The sequence below is a fragment of the Phyllostomus discolor genome, chromosome 11 (genome assembly GCF_004126475.2).
Source record: "Phyllostomus discolor isolate MPI-MPIP mPhyDis1 chromosome 11, mPhyDis1.pri.v3, whole genome shotgun sequence".
Lineage (NCBI taxonomy): Eukaryota > Metazoa > Chordata > Mammalia > Chiroptera > Phyllostomidae > Phyllostomus > Phyllostomus discolor.
In genome coordinates this window covers 68632539-68655831 of record NC_040913.2, presented here as the reverse complement: position 1 = coordinate 68655831, position 23293 = coordinate 68632539, and the positions used below count along the sequence as shown (strand labels likewise).

At 45.9% G+C, this 23293-nt stretch overlaps 1 protein-coding gene across 3 annotated transcripts in view; it reads left to right on the top strand.

Annotated features, from left to right (window-relative positions):
• Positions 1-23293, top strand: part of CSGALNACT1 (chondroitin sulfate N-acetylgalactosaminyltransferase 1) — a 250336-nt gene that overhangs the window by 199548 nt on the left and 27495 nt on the right. For all 3 annotated transcript variants that reach the window (XM_036011519.1, XM_036011521.1, XM_036011520.1), the window contains 2 exons: positions 12882-13098; positions 21774-21875. In XM_036011519.1, coding sequence (XP_035867412.1) covers positions 12882-13098; positions 21774-21875 — 319 coding nt within the window. The remainder of the gene's footprint in view (positions 1-12881; positions 13099-21773; positions 21876-23293) is intronic.

Below are 23293 nucleotides of genomic sequence, written 5' to 3'. Positions count from 1 at the left end.
TCCGTTCTTTCATTTGGGCCGTATTTCTTTGTGTTGGCTCACCTGTTACCTAGTAAGGGGTGGAACCTTAGATATTTACCAGGGTGGAGCAACCCTCTTGGCTGCGGTGCAGTGTTATCTGTAGGGGAGGGGTCAGACAGGAAACAATGCAGCTTGCTTGGCTCTCGCCCCACTGCCCGTCACTTCCCTCACTTCCCACAAGTGGATTGGGCCCTTTGAGGTGCTGATTTCCACATGGGTGGGTTTGTGTATGTTCTAGGGCCCTGTGGGTCTCTCCAATGAACTCTCCTGTGAGACAGGGAGATTCTCCCCCTGTCAAAACCCCCACAGGATTTTACAACCAGAGGTGTTGAGTCTTTAGTTTCCTGCATTGGAACCCTGGGTTTTGTGGTCTGTCTTGCTCCCCAGTTGTTCCTCCTGGCTTATCTGCACCCAAATGTGGGACTGTCCAGTCCACGGCGTTGCTGTGCATCCTCTCTGCCCCAGCTGCCCATCTCAGCCCCTCCTACCAGACTGGATGAATGTTTCTCTAACTCTTTGGTTGTCGGATTTCCACACAGTTTGATTTTCTGGCAGTTCTGGTTGTCTTTTTGTGTTTAAATTCGTTGTTATCCTTCTTTTGGTTGTGCAAGGAAGCAAAACGTTTCTACCTATGCTTCCATCTTGTCTAGAACTCAAAAAGTTTAGTCCTGGTTGGGGAATTCTCCTTGTCCGGCTCCATGTGGAAGTTGGATGGCCTTATGTTCTGGCACATTTCTAATGAGCGTGCCATAAGAGGATGCCAATAATGCCTCGAGCACAAAAACTGATAGCGGGTGTTTGTGTCTACTGTTACTGAGTAGTATGGCATATTTACATATTTGCATGTCATTACCAGTTACATGTGCCCCAGTTATTACTGCTGCATTACAAATCATCCCAGAATTTAGTGGCTCAAGATCACCATTGTTATATGCTGATGGCCCAGAATTCAGAAAGGACACAGTGGGGTTGGCTTGTCCCTGTTCCAGCATGTCTGGGGCCTCGTCTGGGAATGTTGGAAGGCTGCGGCTGACTGGACAGCTGGGGTCTAGAATCATCTGAATGCCTGTTTCCTCACAGATCTGCAGCTGGGCTGTGATGACAGGAGGCTCCGGACTGCTAATGGGCATGCCTGGGCGTGGCCTGCCCCTGGGGTGGCGCTCCTTCACAGCATGGTGGTCTCAGGGTAGCTGCACTTCTCACAGGGCATCCTGGGCTCCCAGAGAGAATGTTCCAGCAAACGGGGGAAGCCATATCGCTCAGCTGTCCTCCTGTAGGCAAAGCAGTCACAAGCCCACTCAGATTCAACCTTAGGGGATGTAGACCTCTTCCCTTGGTGGGAACATTGTCAAAGAACTTGGGAGGTCATGACTTACTTGACAAAAACAGTATCTAGGGAGTTACTACCTAAATAGGTTAAATATTACCTATTGTTATAATCCCCTCTGAGTTGAAAGAAAATTCCTTATGTTAAACTATCATGAAAACTGCATGTCTGATAGACCACATTATTTTGATATCCTATGGAAGTTATGCTTTAGTTGTACAACATCACTCTTTTGATATGTTACTGAAGTTACTGCAGGAGTTTTGTAGAGGCAGTAGCTCTCTTAATCCTAAGATTGCAATTGTGTTTCTTCTGGCTTATTGTTATTTTGTGGACACAGTGAGTCATTATGTTTAGTGCCTGTGTTACACAGCTGGGAAAACTGAAGCTTTGAGAACTTTGTCCAAAGTCACAGAGCAAGTTTTTGGTTGAATGGCGTGAAAATTCAGGTCGCTCTTCCTCCTGGGTCAGACTGTCTCTCTAAGAACTTTCCTTTGCTTCATTACCTAAGGGGTTGTGTTATGATTCACCGCCTCACAGGGTTTCTGCATGATTCTAAGGTAGGTTATTCTATTAAGAAGTATGTTCCTGTTGGGCTGAAAAGCCTCATAGCTCCCAGTAGCCGGTATTAAGTTTGTTTTCTAGTGTGCTTTTCACTCCAAAGGAGAAACGGTCTCTGCGCCCTCCTGTGTGCCGTGTTTTCCCGTGGCGGCCAAGTGCAGGTGCGTGTCCATGTCCGAGTCTGCGTTTCTAGGACCTGGAGGAAAGAGGAACACAGGATTCATTTTTCCCATTGAAAGCTGAAAAAACCAGGGGGTTTTCTTCAGAACTTTACAGTGGTTGGAACATACTTTTTACAGCTTAGGATAGTTATATTTTTAGCTATTGCGATTTGCCCCCAAAATAAAAGAAAACCCACAAACCAGTGTGCAAACAAAACCAAATGCCTACACGGTGGCACGTGGCCATAAGGATGCCGTAACTCCCAATCTGTACATCTTGGTCTGTTCACCTTTCTCGCCCAACCCCCAGCCCCACTCCCCTCTGGCAACCATCAGTCTGTTCTCTGTATCTGTGGGTCTGTTTCTGTGTCGTTCATTTTGTTCTTCAGATTCCACCTATATGTGAAATCCTGTGGAATTTGTCTTCATCTGACTTATTGAAGTGAATTCTCACCACTGACTAATTAGATGAGTTACTCAAATAAAATAAATGCCTTTAAGTGATGCAAGTTGTTCTTTTCCTTGATGCATCCAATGTGTACTTGATTTTTAAGACTAGAACATAGGACCCAGAGTCATTCAGTATTTTGTTTCAGGTGGTACAAAGTCAGGGGCCAAGTCAGGGCTAGATCTGAGCCTCTGGCACAGGTGTTGGTCAAGCATCAGAGGCAGCAGGAGCAGCCAAGAGGCTGGGAGTGTCCAGCATCAGGAAGGAGGCCATTCTAACTATGTTACTGACTGGGGGTGGGGGCTGCAGGTGCAAGGTGGTGAGAGTCGTGCTGACTGGTATGAGGGGCCGTGTAGAGAGTTAAAATGTTGTGGTACCTGATACAGGGCTATGAGGTCAACAATTGGAAAATTCCTGTTGATCTTATACATTAGAAATGGGTTTCTCAAGCAACAGCTAAAAAATCCTATTGCGATATTGCTAAAAAGTTACCTAGATTCAAATATTATAAATGCTAATTTGTATATCACCAGGCTTTTTTTTTTTACCAGAATATTGAGAATCCTGCCATCTCTGGATCCACAGTGACAAGCAAAAAAATAAGTGATGAGGTTCAGCTTCCAGGCATATTTAATGTCAGTGTGCAGCCCAGCAAGAGGGGCTCATCCCTGAGCTGACCTGTGTGACCGATAGCAGCAGTGCATGACACGGCTGATGGGGCCAAGCAGCGTGACAAAATAGTCCTATAGTGACAGTTGTTATTGCTGACATCACCGAGTCCCTCCCATTACAGGCCTGCACGTCTACGTGTATTAATTTACTTCCTGCGTGCGTTATTATTAATCCCACTTTTCAAAGTTGAGGACACTGATGTCAGTGATTCAATCAATCATGTATTATCTTAATCTTCAAAGGCAAATTTTAAGACTGACTTTTCTGGTATACCTCAAAAGTTGATTAGCTTTTTGAAGTGTCTTTATTGATGGTTTCTGTCTTCAAAAGTCAGCCTCAGAAAGAAAAAAAGAACAGAAAGGAAAGAAGAGTTGTAAACATTCCTTTGATTGTAAAGTTGATTAACCTTTAAAGAGCTTCACCGTCCCACACTCTTAAGTTCAGTCATTTTGCCGTCTCTCTGTGAGTTTATCATTTGTAACCTTGAACAAGTTACTTATTTAACTTCTGGCAAGGCCCCAGTTCACCATCTGTGAAAGGGAACGGGTAGATGGCCTACCGCTTTGGAGACTTTTTAGAATGAAGATGACAGTTGTGAACATGGTTTGAGACACACTCAGGTGACGCAAACACAGTTAGGCTGTTTGTCCCCTATCTTAGGGACAGCTGGGCACAGACAACCCAATGGTTAGCCAGAGACAATGGTGGGGATGCACGTTCCTTGCTCTTTGACCTTGCTCATTGCCACCGCCTCTATCTTAAAAGTTCTGCTTTTCAACCACATCCTGGACACACCGTCTCCCGGTGTTTTGAGAGGAAGCGCCGCAGCTGTTCGGAAGCTACCCTGATAGTGGCCGTTCTGACTTCCCTTCCTCGGATGTTTGTTCTGGAATCCCTGCAGGACTCTGCACCACCTTAGCCCCCACACCGCTGTGATTTAGCCTCTGAAACTCCAGTTAGTCCAGGTGGGCTGTGTACATTTTCGCATTCGGTTTCTTAAAGTAAGGTTATGGAAAGAGGTGGAGCTGCCATTTCTTCCTAAGAAGCTAACAGCCCTTGAGGAATAGGAACTTGGGGTGAAAAGAGATCTGTGTATCTGCTCAGAGTCCTGAGCAGCACCTTGGCTGCTCGGCCAACGCGCACGCCTGGAGGGAGAGGAAGTGCAGAGGCCCGATTTCCAGTGCAGCTGTACCCCGGGCCTGTTCATATCCGGAAGAGCCCCGCTTTTTCCTTAAACTTAAACATCCTCAGAAATCCTTTTCTTCCCACGCATTCTGTTAGTACTTCAGACTGCAGTCTCTTCGTTGTTTATTCCCACTTCGACCCATTTCACGTCCGTTGACCCTGCCTCTCCCCCTCCCTCTCCTGGACCCCACGGTGTTTTCCTTCAGCCACTTTCTTCCCAGTGCCTGACTTCCGTGCCCTTCACCCTTGTCCTGCGGTGCCCAGTCCTAGATCAGTGAGCCCCCCATCTTTTCTCCCCCTTTCCCCATCCTCCACGCCACTGGGAGGGTCACTGAATGGACGTGCGGATGGTGAAGGTGCAAAATCAGCATCTCCAGCCCCGCCTCCCACTTGTCCTGTTTTGTTACCCCTTTCCACGTCCTCACCCAGCTCTGTCTCCCAATCTCCCCATCACCGTCCCAGCCCCACATCACTCCGCTCAGAGTCTGTGCCGCACCCCAGTCGGCTCACTCCCAGTGTTGCCTTCCCCGTCCTTCACTGAGAAATTACTGATGTTTGTTCGCTCCAGTTCCTTTGGCTCCTTGCCCCAAACCTGGGCCGTCCACACCCCACTCTCCTCCTTACCCTTCTCTGTCCATGACCCAGGCCTTCCCCGGGTAGCGGATGCCTCCCACCTCTCGTTTCCTCATTCCATCCTGTAGCCTTGCTATCCATTTCTGTTTGTTCCTTCCTCCCCTTTGGAGTTGTTTCATTTGGAGTTGTTCCTCCCCTCCCCCCAGTCCTTAAAAAGAAGGCACCGTTAGCTCTGTAAGTTCCTCTGGCTGCCACTCCACGGCATTCATTCCTGGCTTACCCAAGCGCCTCACTTCCCTCCCGCCCTTCTGTTCTCTGCAGCAGACATCCATTAGGTTTCCATAGAGCTGACTCTCTAGTGGAAGGAACAGTAATCAATAGGTGGGTAAGTAAACACAGTCGGATAATGTGCAGTGAAAACAGAGTCCTGTGAAAGAGGTGACAGAGAGACTGGGGGGGGGGGTGCGCTTTGGAGAGTGAAACCAGGAAGGCCTCTTTGAGGAGGTGGCATTCGGGTAGAGACCTAAAAGGGGAGAAGGGTCGGTCATGCTGGGACCCTGGGGGGAAAGCATCCCAGGGAGAGGGCAAGGAATGGGCAAAGCAAATGTCCTGAGGCAGGAATAAACTTGTTGAGTCAAGTTCAAAGAAAAGTACTCCTACTTCCTCAACTTTGAGATCTGGCTTCATCCCTGAAGCCAGGTCACTCACCTGAAACCATTACTGATAAGGTCACCAGTGATCTCCTGCTTGCCATCCAGGGTCCCATTTTGTCCTCAGCGTGCTTAACCTTGATGTAACAGCTGCACTGTGGAGTGCCCCTTCCTCCCCTGCGGGGTGGCCTCCCTGCTGCTCCGCCCTGCCGCTCTCTGCACTTCTCTCATTGCCACCGACCTCTCCGTCTCTTCCATGGGCCTGTGCACTCTGCACCTGCACGGTTGGGCTACCCAGGCCTGCGTCCTCGGCTCCCTCTTCTCATTCCGCAGACTTCCTGTGTGACCTAACCCACACTCACAGCTGCACCTGATGTGCTGGGACACCTACCTCTGTCTGAAAAAGGCCTGTCCGCTGCTCATCAGACCCCCCCATGGAGCTCCTCAAGTCAGTACATCCAGAGCTGAACTCATGTCCCTGTTCTCACCTGCGACCAGAGTCGCACTGCCTTCTCCTCCCCTCTCCTGCCATCCCAGTCCTAACCTACTTCTCCCCTGCTATTTCTGCTGCTCATCACCTTTCTGGCCTTGCTGTTTCTTGCTGAATGGTTGTGGTTCTTCCCTTGTTGCTCTCTGGTCTCATTCCCCATCATCCATTCACACTCCACACTGCTGTGAGATGGGAACAGTGGAACGGTCTCTCGTCTCATTCCTGTTAAAGACCTAGCGTGCTTCTGAGCTCCAAAGCTGTGAGGATGACCCGCCGCATTGGTGGCCCAGGCTGATTGGCCAGCCTCATCGCCCACCTCTCTTCCACTCCTACTGCTTGCATCCCAGCCTTGCTGAAGTTTACCAAACATAACAAGTTGGTTTCTGCTTGTTCTGTTTACTCAATATATTTGCTTATGCTGTTATCTTCCGCAGAATGCCCTCTGATTTTGTAGCCATGGCAAACACGCAGTCAGTCTTCAGTTCTGCTGAAATATCCTTAGCATCAAACTGCCCCCACCCTCCAGCAGGTGGAGATGCCCTCCTTTCTCTTCCCTTACACTGTGGACAGACTCTCACAGATGCTTCTCCTGTTATTTTCGCCTGTTCTGTTTACCTGCCTGCCTTCTCTAGAATGTGAATTCTGAAAGCACGGTGATTTTTGTCATGCTCACCTTTATATCTAATACAGACCACAGTCCATGGTAAATAACAGCTATAGGGAAGATCGATAAAGATAAAAATAGCCATGTCAGGTGAATATGAACCGTGTGAGGCTGGTGGGTCACCTGGTGAGGAGCCCAGCTCGCCACCACACAGCAATCAGTTTGCTCCCTACCTACTGTCAGATACCGACCAGTTTCATGGAGTGATAGGTAGGTTTCAGTTTTGTGGGGGGAAACATGGCTGTAGAAAGATGTTAGTACTAGTGGTGAAGTAAGGAGGAGCTCTGAGTAAGTGAGGTTCTTAGAAATTTCTGACTAAGAGCCAGGTGTTGAATTTGCTTGGATCTGTGACACGAGTACACACCAAATGCAATAAATAGAAACAGGAAAAGCCTTTTATGAATTGTTGCAGTGGACATCAGTCTGTGCAACTGCTTCTTATCAAATGAAAGACACGTTTAGTAGAAGTGGAAAACGGTGATAAACTTGAATCAGAATCTGTCCAGAAGCTGCTCTGCACAGACGCCCTGCGGTGCCGGAGGGAGCAAGGCGCCCACAGGCATTTCTGTGACCCTGCAGATGAGGAAAAGCTTTAAGTGGTCACTTCTTATTGGTTTTTGTTTGTTTGTTTGTTTGTTTGTTTGTTTTAGGGAGAGAGTATTCATGCTACAGTATCTGAGCATCTGGCAGTCTTAGGACCTCTTTGCACAAATGTCAAATATCAGCTACTTTCTCTAGGAAAATAGATCTGACTACAGATGGCACCGTGCTGGTGCCTTGTTCACCTCGTGTGGCCTGGGACTGAGATAGTCTATCTACTCAGAATTTTCTAGATAACCGAAGCATCATCTTGGAGTAAAACCTCTCTCAAGTATTTCCGAGTTTCGCTTCTTGAACAGAGTCAGAATAATGTGCTCTTCCTCTTGCAGGAACAGAGTAAGTAGGTACGTGATAGCTCAGAGGCAATTTACATGGGTGGAGTGTTTTCTCTTTATATTAAATGACCGCAGACATTTAAATTTCTTTTTAGAGTGATGGTCTGCCTCCTCGCCCGCTGCCAGGAGGTGACCTGTCACTGTTGACTACTGTCAGCATTTCTGCCCGTTATAGATCTTCCGTTCCTGTGTACCCTTCCTTTTCTTCTTAGCGATACTTGTTCATGAAAACACCTCCTTTCGAAATGCACTGCTTTGAATGTGTAATAGACTGTGAATTCAGTTGATGGTTGTTTAGCAACTGTCTCTATTGTTACTAAAGGAAAAGGACAGCCCTGAGGGTGGATGTGGATTATCTGTGGGTAAGTGAAGCGAACTAAGACTTTACTACAGACTTGCGACTGTTGATTTGGACTTTCGGTTTTTACGTTCCTGCTTTTCTGCACTCTGAGTTATTCAAGTCACATATGAAAAGTGGCCTCTAGGGTGTGAACCCACGTGCAGGGGTCTGTTCCCACCAGTCATGAATGCATGTGGTGAACGCAGGCAAAGCACAGCTTCTCGGGGCCTTGGTGTGCTCATCTGTAAAGTGGAAAGGCTGGACTAGATGCTGTCCTTTCATGCTCTCCTGGGCCAAAAAGGTGGTTCAGTCAAGAAGAGTGGGAAAGCCCTTAGACTCAAGTGCCTGGAGGATTGAGTGATCACTCGGGGCTGAGACTCGCGGGGAGTCTTCCCAGAGGAGGAGGGTCCAACTGGGGAGGGTGCAAGGGGGAGGGTGGACTGCTGGGAGAGTGCGGCTGGAGAAAGTGCAAAGCCTCGTCAGAGGAGAGCAGTGACGGTGGTAAAACACACATAACATACAACTTACCATTTTCATCATTTTTAAGTGTATAGCTTCATGGCATTATGTACATGTACGTTGTTATATAAGCATCACCAGTGCCATTTCCAGAACTTTTTCATCATGTCAGGCAGGAACTCTGTGCCCTTTAAACACTAATTCCCCATTCCCTGCTCTGCTGCCCCACCCCCCGCCCCGCCCAGCCCCTGATAACCACTAATCTACTGTCTGTCTCTATGAGCTTGACTATTCTAAGTACCTCACGTAAGGGGAATCCTGCAATATTTATCCTTTTGTGATCGGTTTATTTCACGTCACTTGTGTTTTCAAGGTTCATCGTGTTGTAAGTGTATCAGAATTTCATTCCTTTAAAGACTAATATTCCATTGTATGCATATAGCATGTCTTGTTTATCCGTGTATCTGTTGATGGAAGTTGGGTTTGTTTCCATCCCTTGGCTGCTGGGAAGATGCTCCTGTGGACATGTGTGCACAAGTATCTGTTCGAGCCTCTGTTCTCATTGCTTCTGGGTACTTACCCAGAAGTGGGATTGCTGGATCATGTGACAATTCTGTGTTTATCTTTCTGAGGAACCGCCCAACTGTTTTCCATTCTACATTCCCACCAGCACTGTAGGAGGCTTCCAGTTTCTCCTGGGGGAGAGTGGTTGTATGTGCTCAGTATCGACCAGCTTGACTGGAGCCCCGATTTTTACATGAGGCAGGGGCAAGACCTGCCGTTAGGACAGTAGGTGGGGGCCCAATATGGGGGGTCTTTAAAGCTGGCCATGGTGTTGGTACTTTATTCTCTAGGGTTTGGGAAGCTGGTGAGGGCTCCTGAGCTACGGGGAAAGCAGGATGGTAGTGGTGCCATAGGAGGGCTAAGAGTCAAAGGGCATGTGCAGGATGTACTGGGGCCTGGGCGTGGAACATGGGTGTGCAGCAGATGGCAGCAGTCCTGCGGGCAGACCAAGGCTCCATGTAGGAGGGTGGCAGGGGCAGGGATGAAAGTGGAGACACTTCTGGGCTCAGCAGCGCAGCACTGGCCACAGCCTGTGTACGGTCAGGTTGAGTGAGGGCGAGGATGTGAGCGTAAGGAGTGGTACCTCCTTAATCTCATGATTTCTTCTTCATTTTTTCATCCTCACCCGAGGACATGCTTGTTGATTTTAGAGAGAGGGGAAGAAAGGGAGAGAAACATTGATGTGAGAGAGAAACATCAATTGGTTGGCTCTCACACATGCCTTGACTAAGGTTCAAACCTGCAACCTAGTCACGTGTCCTGACTGGGAATCGAACCTGCAAGCAATGTTTCTCAGTTTATGAGATGACGCTCCAACCATTGAGCCATACCGGCCAGGGCCTGACTTCATGATTTCTGAGGTCCTACATTGAAGTCAGGGTGCAGAGAGGGGGCATCTGGTTAGCTCCTTGTCTGCTGAAGGTGTAAACATTTTCGGCAGGCCGTGGAACTGTCTCTTGGAAACCGGGAGGTGTCCCCACCTAGCTGGCCATTCTAGGGCTCAGCTGCCCGGAGTAGGGTAAGGTGAGCATTAGGATACTTATGCAGGGAGCAGCAACACCAAACTCAAAGTAAGCATGGAGAGAACGAAGGGAAAAGAGGATGCCAGTTAGGGTGTCTAAACCAAAATTTAAGCGAGCTCCCAAATTCTTAGTTTGATCTTCAGTTTGCATAGTGCATGAAAATGACGCTATCCTATAAAATATCACAAGGAAGGTGTTTATGTGACCAGTTTGCATTGGCCACTGTGCATGCCAGCTTATTGGTTAAAACCATTCCTGCCTCAGAATGTTTCTGTCCCCGTCTCTCTCAGTCCCTTTGTGTTTCCACCAATAAAGATTTCTAGAAGGCACAAGGGTCCAGTTAGGTGCTGTCCTTGGTGTCACAAGGAGCCTGAGAGTGCTGCATGTGTGCCCGTGTAGGAGTGCGTGCCTCTGGGTGTAAGGAGCCGATGGCTGGGTGTGGGTTTCCGTGGACATAGGTTGCAAGAGAGTTTTAAATAACTTATTTAAAATAGGTAGACTAAAGGAATCTACAATTAGATTTATAAGCCATAATTAATTTGATTAGGCAGAGTATGGGGAAATGCAATAGTGTTGATGTAATAACTGTTTCGGGGCAGAGGATGCAGAAGACAGTGAGAAAGCAGGTGGGACGGTGGCTGTGAGTTGGCCTGGGTGCACTGGCCTCCCTGGACACCGCTAACGCGCCTGCTGCCTGTCACTCCGGGCGGGGTGTGCACGCTCCGCACAGGCAGCCATCTGATGTGGTTCTAAGAATCCTTATTAATAAGACATTTCATTCTCTGGGTTCTTTATAAATAGATGTTCATCTCCTGAGACGAGTTTGTATATATCTCTACCTGTATTTTCAAATCTGTGGATTTAGATTTAAAAAATTAATGATTCTTATTCTGGTGCTGAAAAAGAAAATGACTTAGTTAAAAAAAAAAACAATCCCTGGCCCACATACATTTTTATCTGCACATTAAACTGTCAGCAGCCTTTCCCACATTTATTGCTGTGTGGAGAGGGTACACTTGCTGACGTGAACAGCGGGAGCTTGACAAGACTCAGCCACCGACCCCGGCAGGCCTGTTGCGTGGCGCCGACATGCTGTTACCGAATGCAACTCCCTTCTGACTCAGCCCAATCCTACTTGGGCCCTGGAGTTGGTGGCCTATCCAGCTGTGTAGACATGTTAGCGGTGTGGGAAGAGCCTGATTCCTTAATGAGTTACTAGTTGCCTGAGAGAATTAACAGCCTTTGAAGAAAACCAGTTCACATTGTCACAGAGATCCTTTGAGCTTCCGAAGAAATGAACCTCCTCCTCTCTCCCATGAATGGCCCCGGCAGGGGCTCTGAATTCTGTTTCAACATGAGTTCAGCAAACTTCTCTCAGCTTCCCTGACTTCCCTGTCACCCAAGGAAGTGACAAAGGCTTCAGAAGAGGACTCAGTCCTTGTAACTCTGCGTCAGTCCCTCCGGTCACCTGCGCTCAACTGTCACTGCCTGGGGATTGCACACTTTGTGTTTCCAGGCAGGTGTGGGACAGCTGTGAGAAATGGCACTATAAAAATCCCGAAGTCCTCTGTGTCACACCTGAAGGGGATCCAAGCTCAAAAGGATCAAAGTGGCCATAAAACAGGTTATAGTTTGAAAGGCTCTTATCAGGCAAAGGACAGAGGTGAGGACTGGGCAGTTTGGGAAGGAAACCTGTAGTTCCCACTGAAGAAAAGAGGGGGGAGAGTGAGGAAGAAAAGAGAAGCGGTTTGGGAGAGGCCCTGAGAACTGTAATGACCCTGGCTGACAGTTCCCTGGAAAGGTGCTTGTGCGGCTACTCAGAGACTAGGGCGTGCTTTCTAGCTATTGCGGGCATGAAAGAGAAAACATGGCAAACCAAAGATAACAGATGAGAAAGCTTACTTGGTGATTTGTTGAATTTTACCTTTATTTATTTATTTTTTTACTATAGGGAAAATGCCCACGATACCCATGACTGGCAAGGCAGTGGGGTGTAGGCGCCAGGGGTCGGGCACCCATTACACAGGGAAGTTCTGCTGGGCCTGGCCTTTGGGAGGCTCACCCGGGGAGCTGAGCCGAGATTCTGGGTCACGTCTTCAGCCTGAGAAGGGAGACTGTGTGGGGTTTCAGTAACAGTGACACGGGGCAGAACACAGTTTTGGGGGGTGGTCCATAAACAGTTGCAGTGGAGCACTGAGCTCGGCTGCTTCCCAGAGGCAGGAAGGACAACCTGAAATTAAGATGTGTGGCTCTCATGATGCCGGGCATTTTAAGTGTTTTCTGTTTTAATGCTTCCAGAAGCTTCCAGAGGGCCCTATGACCCGTAGGACGGACCCTGAGCCACTCCAAGTTACCTTGAATAGATCACTATGGTCAGTTCATCTGAAATGGCTATAATTTGTAAGAGATAATATTAGTGCAGTAATTGAATTAAATAAACATGATCATTTATCTAATCTTATTGCAGAAAATGCAGATAGTGGCAGAAAAGGAAAAAATACATAACCCCACTCGACAACATAGCCAGTCTTATTTTGACATATTTCCTTACAGTCCTCTCTTTAATGCTGCTAAATATAGTTTCATACCCAACATTACACACTTACCCTGTTTTTATGAAGTCTTCATAACTTTGATTTTAAACTAATGGTATTTTGATGTCTTTGGGGATTTTTTAAAGTGGGAGCATTTTGAGTCTTTTAAATAATTATTGGATGTAGAGATTTTATTTTTTTTTAATTTGTTTTTTTAAAGTCATTTTGTGCTAGATCTCAGTGATAAGAAATTTTTCCTGTGTTTCTGTTAACAGGGATCTACCGCACGGAAAGGGATAAAGGCACTTTGTATGAGCTCACGTTCAAAGGGGACCACAAGCACGAATTCAGACGACTGGTCTTGTTTCGACCGTTTGGCCCTATCATGAAAGTAAAAAAAGAAAAACTCAACATGGCCAACACACTTATCAATGTGATCGTGCCCCTGGCAAGGAGGGTGGACAAGTTCCGACAGTTCATGCAGAATTTCAGGTTGGTTTGTTTGCACCTGTTTATCTTCCTCCATGTGGTGCGCGTTAAATGCTGATATCATTTCCCGTCATCTCCCTCATTTCCCCTGCCAAGCACAAAGGCTTCTTTCTCTTCTTGTTCACTTCTGTTTTCTTCACTTCAGTGTTATCGTTTGTGTTTGCCTTTCCCTTAAAGCAATTATAAAAGCTTCCAGATAAGCAGATTTACCTTCAGGAGGGGAAAGTAGGAAGCACTGGGTTTTCATCAGGATCTGCAAAGATGGCCTCCTGCCTGCTGTGTGCAGTTCCAACCTGACTGTGGCCTCAGGTTTGGGGCAGCAGGGCCCATGCTATTCCATCAGCAGAGTGGGCCCCCGCCCAGACTCTCAAAGGCGAGCGCCTCGTGGCTGTGGACTTGTGCTAGAGGCCAAGCTTGCTCTGCCGCAGGCTGGCTTTGTTTGCTGTCCCACTCTAGCAGCGGCTGGAGTGGAGTGAATCAGAATCTATTTTTTATTCTAACCTATGTCTCTCCAGAGACTAAATTTAGAATCATGCCAAGAAGTTTCCAGGTGCTCATTTCTGTAGCTACTCAAGAAGACTAAGTGGGGCTTTATTTTCAGATGCAGGAGTGCAGTTTTCACATGTGCGTCTCTTAAGGTCTTGCGCAATGTTGGATTTTATAAGCTGGAGTGACTAACATTCACTTACTGGTCCAGGTTAATCAGCTAACTTACTCAGTCAGCTTGTTTTAAAGATAGGAAGTCCTATGTGTCCGATTATAAATCTTGGAAGATCAAATTCATTTTTCATCTTTTATCATTAAATTCACATTATTAAAAGCCAGTAATGCTGAGTATAAGGGTATGGTTCATACTTGCTAAAATTCTGGATAATGAATGCACTCTTTTTGTAATTTTTACATTTGAAGAGTAACTTTCAAATTAAATTTTAAGGTCAGAATCCAGTAGTCTTAGAAGAGACCTTTGGAGATCATTTGGTCTAACCCTCCCTTAGTGCAGAACCCGTTGATAGCATGCTGACGGGCAGTTTTTCTATGCAATCTGTGTGTGTCCCAGGTAACTACCTGCTTCACAAGGTACGCTTCCTCTGCGTTGACCAGCTCCAGGTGGAAAGCTCACGTTTATTGGAACCTGAAGTCCGCCTCCCTGTAATTTCACCCAGTGGGCCCCGGTGCTGGCCTCTGAAGAAATAACTGAAGAAATCCATTTCCTCTTAAACATCGTAGGCTTGCAAATACTCGGAGAAAGCTATCATAACTCTCTTTGTCTTTTCTGTGATATCATACGGTCTGAGGGTACGATCTTTCCGCTTGTTCCCAGTTTGTAGAACATCCCTGTGGCCACCATCACTTGACCCTTGGCTGTGTTCTTCCAGCTCCAGTACTGAAGTGTCCCTGTAGCTTTGGCCTCTCTCAGCCTTTCCGTGGTGTTTCTATGTTCTGTCTCTGTGTTTTCTTTGGAATGGCAGAGCACTGCTGGTTGATTAAGCATCATGTCCTTAGAAGGGCTGAACCTGTGCCTCACACTAGGTGGTGAGTCAAATCATTACTCCCAGCAGCTGATGTGCCCATTTCGAGGACCAGTTCCTTTAGCTGGGAAGCTGCCCAGAGCTGGCCGGATTAAGGGCCCTGAGACGTGCTTCAGCATATAGCCCACCAGTCTCTGAGTGTGCCGGCCTTGGTAAGGTGGTGCTTGCGCTAAAGGAATGTCTGCTCAGGGGAGGGCCAAGTCCTCTGGGTAGGACTCCGGGGCTTGAAATAGCAAGACATCCATGACTGGCATGTATATGTAAGATACATACTGCCTTAGTGTCATGAGGATTGCAAGTAATTAACAATGGAAATAAACCTAGAAGGGAAATATTGTTGAAAAAAGTAAAAGTAAGTGGCTCACAAGTCACTGATATTGAGATGGTAAAGTGAAATGTACTTCTAGTTAATGTTTTAAAAACAAACACACGTCCCAGGGACTGTATCTTCACTGTTACCTTGAGATGCCCCCTGCTCTGGGGAGGCCTGTGTGTGTGCCGGACACTCCACCCAACATAGGGCCGAGAAGACGGGCTGGAGATGCGGTGCCTGCCTTCACGGAGGTCAGTCTACTCACACGAAGCTGGAAGCGACAGCGGAGATAGCCACAGGGGACAGTGGGGCTCAAGAAGGGCTTCCCAGGGCAGGGGACACGTGAGCAGAAACCTGAGTGGGGAGTTTGCTCTGTGGTCCAGCGTTTCTGAGGGTATTGAGGCTTCTGAAAAAAATGAGATGAGAGATGGTACTCAAACCTGAGGCTGTTTAATTCTACGTGGGTAAAGGTGGCACTTCAGATTAGCCATCAGAGAATGGATTGTTCAGGGCATGGCTTTAGCACTGCTAGGTAAACACAGAAAAAAATTAATTCTTACTTCACACCAAAACCCAAAGTCAACTCTGGTCAATTAAATGTTTAAATGCAATTAATATGACCATAAAAAGTATTGGGAGAAAATATAAGGGGCTATTTATTAAATATTTGATGTTGTCTTTATGAAGTCCCTTCCATCCTAAGACTGGAAATTATTAACTGCTAGGCACTGAAGATGGAATGATGGGTAATTTATTTTCTTCTTTTGGATTCTCTCTCTTTTATAAATGTTTATATAGTTACTGTGTGTTTTGTTTAAAAATTCAATGACAGGATTTTTTGGCTTTTATAATTTAAACACGACTTTTTAGTTTTTAAAAGTGATACATGGCTATTATAAGGTGTTTAAGCAAAGAGAACACAACAAGGGTTAAGTTCTTTAAAAATTCACTTCTGACCCTGCCTCCCAAAATTAATCATTTTAAATAATAATTTGAATACTGTTCTAGGTACCTTTCTTTGTATATTTGCAGATATAAAAACTGGCTAGGGATACTTTAATACAACATGAGATATACTATATATTCTACTTTCAGTTAAAGAATTGAATTTTACCTTACTTAAATTTATAGAAGAGAATCTGAAGTATAACAGGACAAATTGCTGATCTTTAAGAAAATGTTTCTCAACTATAAGAAATACTGCTTCCTAAGAGATACCTCTAAAGTTAAAATGGTGATTTTGTAAGACAGAAAGTTGGAATTATTATGTATGTTTTTACCACACATTTTAGTTTTAGACTGGATTGATTGGAAAGTTACAATAAGAAGAGGGAATTAGCACAGTTTTGCTTTCTCCCTCTCCTATGTCCTGTTTTCTAATTTTTCATTTGTACCTTGTCAGGGTTTGCAAACATTGCAGCCTGTATTATAACCACAATTCCTACACTTAAGTGGATTTAGTGTATTTGTTATCAGCCCTCTGACAATAGCTTCTTCATTTCTGAGGCCTTGGTTGGCTATATTTCATGGTCAAGAAATTTTTTCAAGAAGAATCATAAGTTCCTTTTTTAAAAGATTTTATTTATTTGTTTGTTTGTTTGTTTGTTTGTTTGTTTTTAGAGAGAGGGAAATGGAGGGAGAAAGAGAGGTAGAGAAACGTCAATGTGTGGTTGCCTGTTGCATGCCCACTACTGGTGACCTCGCCTGCAACCCAGGCAGGTGCCCTGACTGGGAATTGAACTGGCGACGCTTTGGTTCGCAATGCTGGCACTCAATCCTCTGAGCCACACCAGCGAGGGCTGAATCATAAGTTCTTGAGAATAGAAGGTCTACTTATCATCTTGATAGTTTAAGTATAACTTGGCTGGACTTGAAATTCTTGGGGGACACTTCCTTTCCTCGGGAGTTTGCAGACAGACATTCTTCTGGCACCTACTGGTACCATGGAGAAGTGCTCAGACAGCTCTAGTTTGTCTCTCCTGTAAGGGACTTATGCTTACCTTCATGCCCAAAGAATTCCTTCTTTTGTCTCCAATCGTGTAGTAATAACTTAATCAGGATATATCTCATCTCAGTGCCTATGGTTCAGTCTCAGATTTTCCTGTAATTCAGTTACCATTTTTTGCTTCATGGATATTTTCATTTTAGGGAACTATTTTTGCTGTTCTAATTTTGAGTACTTCTCCTGTTTTTGTTGTTGTTATTGTTGTTGGATTCTCTGCTTCGTAGACACAATTGTATATTCTCAGGTCTTCTCAATTTTTTTAGCTTCTCTCTATTTTTAATGCCTTTGTCTTTTATCTGCTTTCACATAAGCCTTTCTTTTATGTGAGGAATTTGATTTTCAGATATATCTATTCTGTACCCCAGTATTTTAAATTATTACTTCCGTTTGTTTTGTTTATCAATATATTTTCTAAGCATAGAGTGTGCCTGTGAGGCATAATCTGTTGTTTTTGTCATTTTTTCTTTGAACATTTTTTAAAAAGATTTTATTTATATACTTGTAGAGAAAAGGGAAGGGAGGGAGAAAGAGAGGGAGAGAAAAATCAGTGTGTGGTTGCCTCTCAAGTATTCTGTACTGGTGATCTGGCCCACAACCCAGGCATGCGCCCTGACTAGGAATCGAACCCGTGACCTTTTGGTTCGCAGGCCCATGCTCAATCCACTGAGCTACACCAGCCAGGGCCTCTTTGAACATTTTAAATTTTATTTAATTTTTATTATACAGATAGGGGAAGGGAGGGAGAGGAGAGGGAGAGAAACATCCATGTGAGAGAGAAATATTGATGAGTTGTTTCTTGTGTGTACCCTGACTGGGGACCAAACCTGCAACCCAGGCATGTGCCCTGACCAGGAATCGAACCAGTGACCTTCTGGTTTGCTGGACGATGCCGAGTCAACTGAGCTACTCCAGTTGGTGCTCTTCTTTGAACTTTTTAAAATTGAATTCACATTTTATTAAGAAAGTGTGAACCATTTGTAGGACATTTTCTTCTATTGGAGTTGTATTTTCTTTCAGACTAGGTTTCTCATTGGGTTTTTGAACACTATTGTGTTCTTAATTCTCTTTCTCTTTCTTCCTTTAATTTGGTTGTTATTCTTGAAACATGGTAGCTGTGATGTTTGTCTTCATCCCTCTTCTTATGGCACACAGAGGCCACCCAGACCATTTGCTCTGACTTATGGGTGGATTCTTCTTGGCTGCCTCTGTGTCTTGACCGAGAACTGTTTGCCTCCCACTCCTAGCTGTATTCGGAGGACAGGGTATTCACTGCTCTACTTACTTCATTTGTAGTTTGAGAGAACAAGGAGAGGGGAGCAGGCACTTGGCTGAGGCTTTGTGCAGCCTCTGTTGGAGGTTCCCAATTCCTGTGGCTCTTCCGAGTCCTGGGATGGACCTGTGAGTGGCACCAGCTCACTCTGCTTAATAGCAGAGGGATCTTTTCCCTGAGGGGTGGCTTATTCGGCTCTTAGAAGAGGTCCTCAGGTAAGGGCTGAGGCCTGGAACGTCAGAGAGAATCAGCCCCATCTGCTTCCTTCTCATCTCATTTACTGTAGTCTTCAGCAGCTCTTTTGAAAGCTCCCACAAGTCAAAAAGAGGAGAAATGGTAAGGTTTTGGCTCCCTTAGAGGTTCACGTGTGTCAAAGGAAGACATGTCTAAGATGCTTCATCGGGTTGTTAGCATCTCTCATCCCTTCTCCTCTTCCTGCTCTCAGGACAGATCTTGACTCAATGTGATGGTCTTTTGTCCTTTGGTTCTGCCAAGTCTACCTCTTTTGCAGGGGTCACTTCACACAGCATAATTAGGATAGTTCTTTCTTCCCTCTCAACTTTTTGTGTGGCGTGGGGAGACCAAATGTCCGCTGTGGCTCTTCCTGTGCCGAGACGCTGCAGTGGGAGCTGGGGCTCCTGTCTCTCCCCAGACCAGCCATTCCCCGGGGCTGCCTTCTCCCAGCCCTGCTTCTCTGGCTCCTCTGGGAGCTGCATGCAGCTGAAACAGAATCTTCCGTTTCTCTTCTTGGTCTCCTTTTTGTGACGTTTAAGGCAGAAAAGTATGTCCCTTTCATTGGTCATTTATTGGTAGCAAGACTTTTGCTCTTCTCCACATTTTGATACATGGTTTGCAGTTATCACTATTTGAAATTAATTTATTGAAAGCATTATCTTTTCAAAGGCAAACACCCTTTGTAGACCACTGTACTGTCCCTGAAGTTATTCCATCCTGCCTTGTATGATAGCGCTTCAACTGTCCATGTCTTCCAATACACTGTGAAATCTCTGAGACAGGGAGGATGACCAGTTGTCCTGTTTGCATGGGACCGAGGAGTTTCCAGGGATGTGGATTTTAGGGCTAAAGGAGAGTCCCAGGCAAACTGGATGGTTGGCTCCCCAACAGAGACCATACATTCTTATTCTTTTTAAATCTGATGCTACACTAGAATAATGCTTTCCATAACAAAGTTAGCTTGAGGGATCCAGGCAGACTGTGTCCAGGTACAAATATTCAGAGCAAAACACAGACAGCATCATGTACATGGTAACCCACATACACACTCTTTCTCATTCACATCGTTGGGCTAAAGTCTAGGGAGAACTCTTTGGAAAAATACAAACATTACAAGACCATTCAGACAGAGAGTGATGTTTCCGTAGTACTACGCTCAATTTCTCATTGAGTATTTGTTTATTGCTTTACAGACAGTTTCAGTCATGCATAATATGGAGAAATTCTCAAGGGCAGAAATGTCTTATTTTTTAAGCTCCTCTGGTAGAGTATTTGGCACATGGTATGTTGTTTGTTTGGTTATTGTTTGTTGAATGAAGGAAGGAAGAAATGAATGAATGGAATGGAACCCTGGAGTGGACCTCTGAGCAAATTCTGTTTTGCTTTTGGGGAGGCCTCAGCTGGTGAATGCAGAGTCAAGGTCCAATGTATCTGCTTTATTGCTTGAAAACAGGAAGTGCTTTGAATGGATTTTAAAATGCCAGCAAAGATGTTCCCAGAAAAGAAAACAAGAATACTTTTTTAATTCAGGCTCAGTGGGTAACACCTCTAATGATTCTGGGGTGGATTTTTTGTAATTGCACACACCATTCAAAGCAGTTTTTCTGGAGCCTGGTGCTGTGTATATTCTTTTCTTCTACCTGGCAAGTGTGCAAAAGGGATCGTTTATGCACAGAGAATTTTATTGTTCGCAGGTGACGATTGAGTCTGCAGGGACTGGGGCTCTGAGGGAGCTCTAAGTTTGAAGCACATTGTCACATCCCAGGCATTTGTTATTGGTCCCTTGTCTGCTTTTAAGAGCTCTGCCATCAGTCTGAATTTCAGAGGCAGCCCTTACCTTTCTTCAGCAGGAAATAAACAGAATTCTCAGAACCAAGCCTGTGAGCAGGGGGAGCCCTGCATGCCCTTTGCCCAGAGTCAATATAATCTCCCCTCATATTTCTTCCACCCGGACTCTCTCTGTTCTCCCCTCTGCCTTTTCAAATCCTTTCCACCTTTCAAGGCCCTCGCCCACCGAATTTCCTGTGCTTTCAGAATTCTCTTTAATTTTTATCAGTGCCATGAGGTGTCCTTATTTTCTTTGAGCTCATATTATTTCTTCTATAAGTTTTTTGAGGTCAGGAACTAAATCATCTGTTTCTTTGGACTTCTCCCAGCCATCCTGGCTAGACAATCACTCCTTTTTTATTTCATTGTAAAGTGCCTTGAATAAACTGGCCCCTGCAATTAGAGCTCAGGGCTTTCTGGAAAGCTACGGTGTGGATCGTTGTTTGGGGGCTAAGGAAAGTAGGCAACACAGTGACAAAAGCAATAAAATGGAAGGACATGCAAAATATCAAAGTATCACAAAATGTCATCTCACCAGTAGAATCTTTCCATTAACATGCTTCCAGAAAACACCTATTAAAATTATGCACACACATACATATGCATATTTATACATAGGCCCACATACATAAACACATGTTTATTACATGTATATTTACACACATACACTCACACGCACATCTGCATATACATGTACACACATAGTACACACACAGCAGCGGATCGTTCCACGCTAGCTGGGGGTTACCGGTGAGAGCACAGGACATGGCTAATTAACGTCCGCTTTGCTGGGGAAAGCAGGTGTAGACCAATCCAGAGCCAGAGACCTGGCCCTGAGAGGGCTGTCGGGACCCTGCCGCATGAAGTGCCAGGAGCCTGGGACAATTGCAGTCACGGGGAGAGGGGACATGGGGGTGTAGTGAAGGTAACTACATCTGCCTGGGGAGGGTGACAGACAGCACCTGTGCTTCTGCTTTATCATGCCTTTGGACAGCCACCCCCAGGGTGTCACCAAAGATTTCTACACTCTTACAAGAAAGAATGTCTCTTTACCTTCACGCACCCAGTCTTTAAGAGGGCTTGGCACACAAGAGAAACGTCACAGACAAGGATTCTAGTCTTCCCCTCTCTGGACTTTAGCTTGCTCATCTGGAAAGTAGAGTGTGTGTGTTCTTCACGTCCTAGACTTCTAACGGCAGAGAAGGCAGGGTCAGTGCCATCTCGTGACCCTGGGTGGTCCCGATGGGTGCAGCCTACGGCAGATTGGACATGTGGGTTTTCATTTACTAGGTTCGCTCACTTAAATTTCATTGTTTCCTGGTGAGATAAATACAAATACAGGTAATTGTGGTAGCTGGCCAGAAATGCCCCATCTCGGCCCTCCTGACAAGTCACTCAGTTGACTTCAAACTCCTGTGCACTTTACCAAACAGGTATTTGTTTGGGCCTTTCCCGTCGTTGGGAAAACAGGTCCAGACACACATGTGTTCTGTTTTCTAGGGAGACGTGCATCCAGCAGGATGGGAGGATTCATCTCACCGTTGTTTACTTTGGGAAAGAAGACATGAACGAGGTCAAGGGAATACTTGAAAACACTTCCAAGTAAGTACGATGTGGAGCCGTGACCCGGCGTCATGGCGCCTGAGCTCAGACACATCCCCGGCTGAAACTCCTGCTTTAGTTTGTTTTTTTGTTTCCCTTAACACTGTAGGTCAGCTACGAGACTGGCTTGTTGCTGACCGTGTGTAGGGAGAATTCTGCTCCCTCATTCCCCAGGAGATCGCCTGCCTGACACTGGTCCTCACTGTGCACGGTGTCGATAGTGACTTTGAGATAAACTGCCCTGAGCGCCAGGGTAGGGAACAGGCTTCTCTCTGGGCTTCCGCATCACTGCATGTCTTCACTCTCAGCGCTGCAGAGGTGGGGCCTCAATGCCAGAGCGGGAGTTGGGACGGGCACAGCTGTGCGGTGGCTCCGTCTCAGCCACAGCTTGTAAGGCTGAGAGTGAGATCCACTCAGCAGATGGCCTGCCCCTCTGACTTTCATTTGCTATGCATTTTGAGAGATCGGAGAATGTCAGAAGTGATGGCAGGATCCTTAATTAAATCTACCCAGTTGAACAGAAATTACTTCACCAAAAGGTTAGACTTAGGGTTGTATGTTTATACCCCATTTCCCCAGTTGCGTGGGGAAAACAATGCATCCAGAGCCAGCAGGGATGGGTGTTTCCCTGCCACAACAAACATACAAGCATTTATTTAATAAATATCTATGGCATTTTCTACTAGCGAGGAAGCTGGGACAGCACTGCCACAGTCCCCTGGGGTTTGCCAAGGAGGTCTGCAGAATTCTGGTTGAGTGATCGAGGTTGGGGGTGTGGGGGCAGTAGCCCCTCTATAAGGGAAGCTTGGAGGGCGGTCACTAGTCCTCAGTGGCAGAGAGAGTCTGTACAGGTACATATGGTCTAGATATAAAACCAGGGCTTCTGTTGAATTTCTGGTAAATAGTAGTAAGGTGATAGTCAAAGGATAAGATTCCAAGATTGAGCGCACTTTTGGTATTTATTTTCATGCTTTGGTACTAATTTTGTATCATTGGGCATAAGATCAGAATGCTAATTATAATCATCCGAACATTCTGAGGCACTCCACTAGCGAAATTTTGTCCACTTCTTTTGGTGGAGAAGTTTCTATTGGAGTGCAGGCACGCTCATCGGTTTGCACGTCACTTATGGGCTTTGTGGCACTCCTGCAGAGTTCAGGGGTGGGGACAGAGACTGTGAGACTCACAGCCTAGACTCTCTACCTGTCCTTCACAGAGAAAGTTTGCTGACCTCTGTTCTAAATCAGTTAGCACTTAAGAGTTTAAAACTAGTAACAGCTTAAAGCGATGGCCTCTGTTGAAGGGAAATCAAAGAATAAAATAGTGGAATATCCTAAATGTAAGCGAAATAGAAACCTCTCAACTGTGATGCATTGCGATATCCTTTTCATCTCTGCTTAGGAATGAGGAGCATGAGC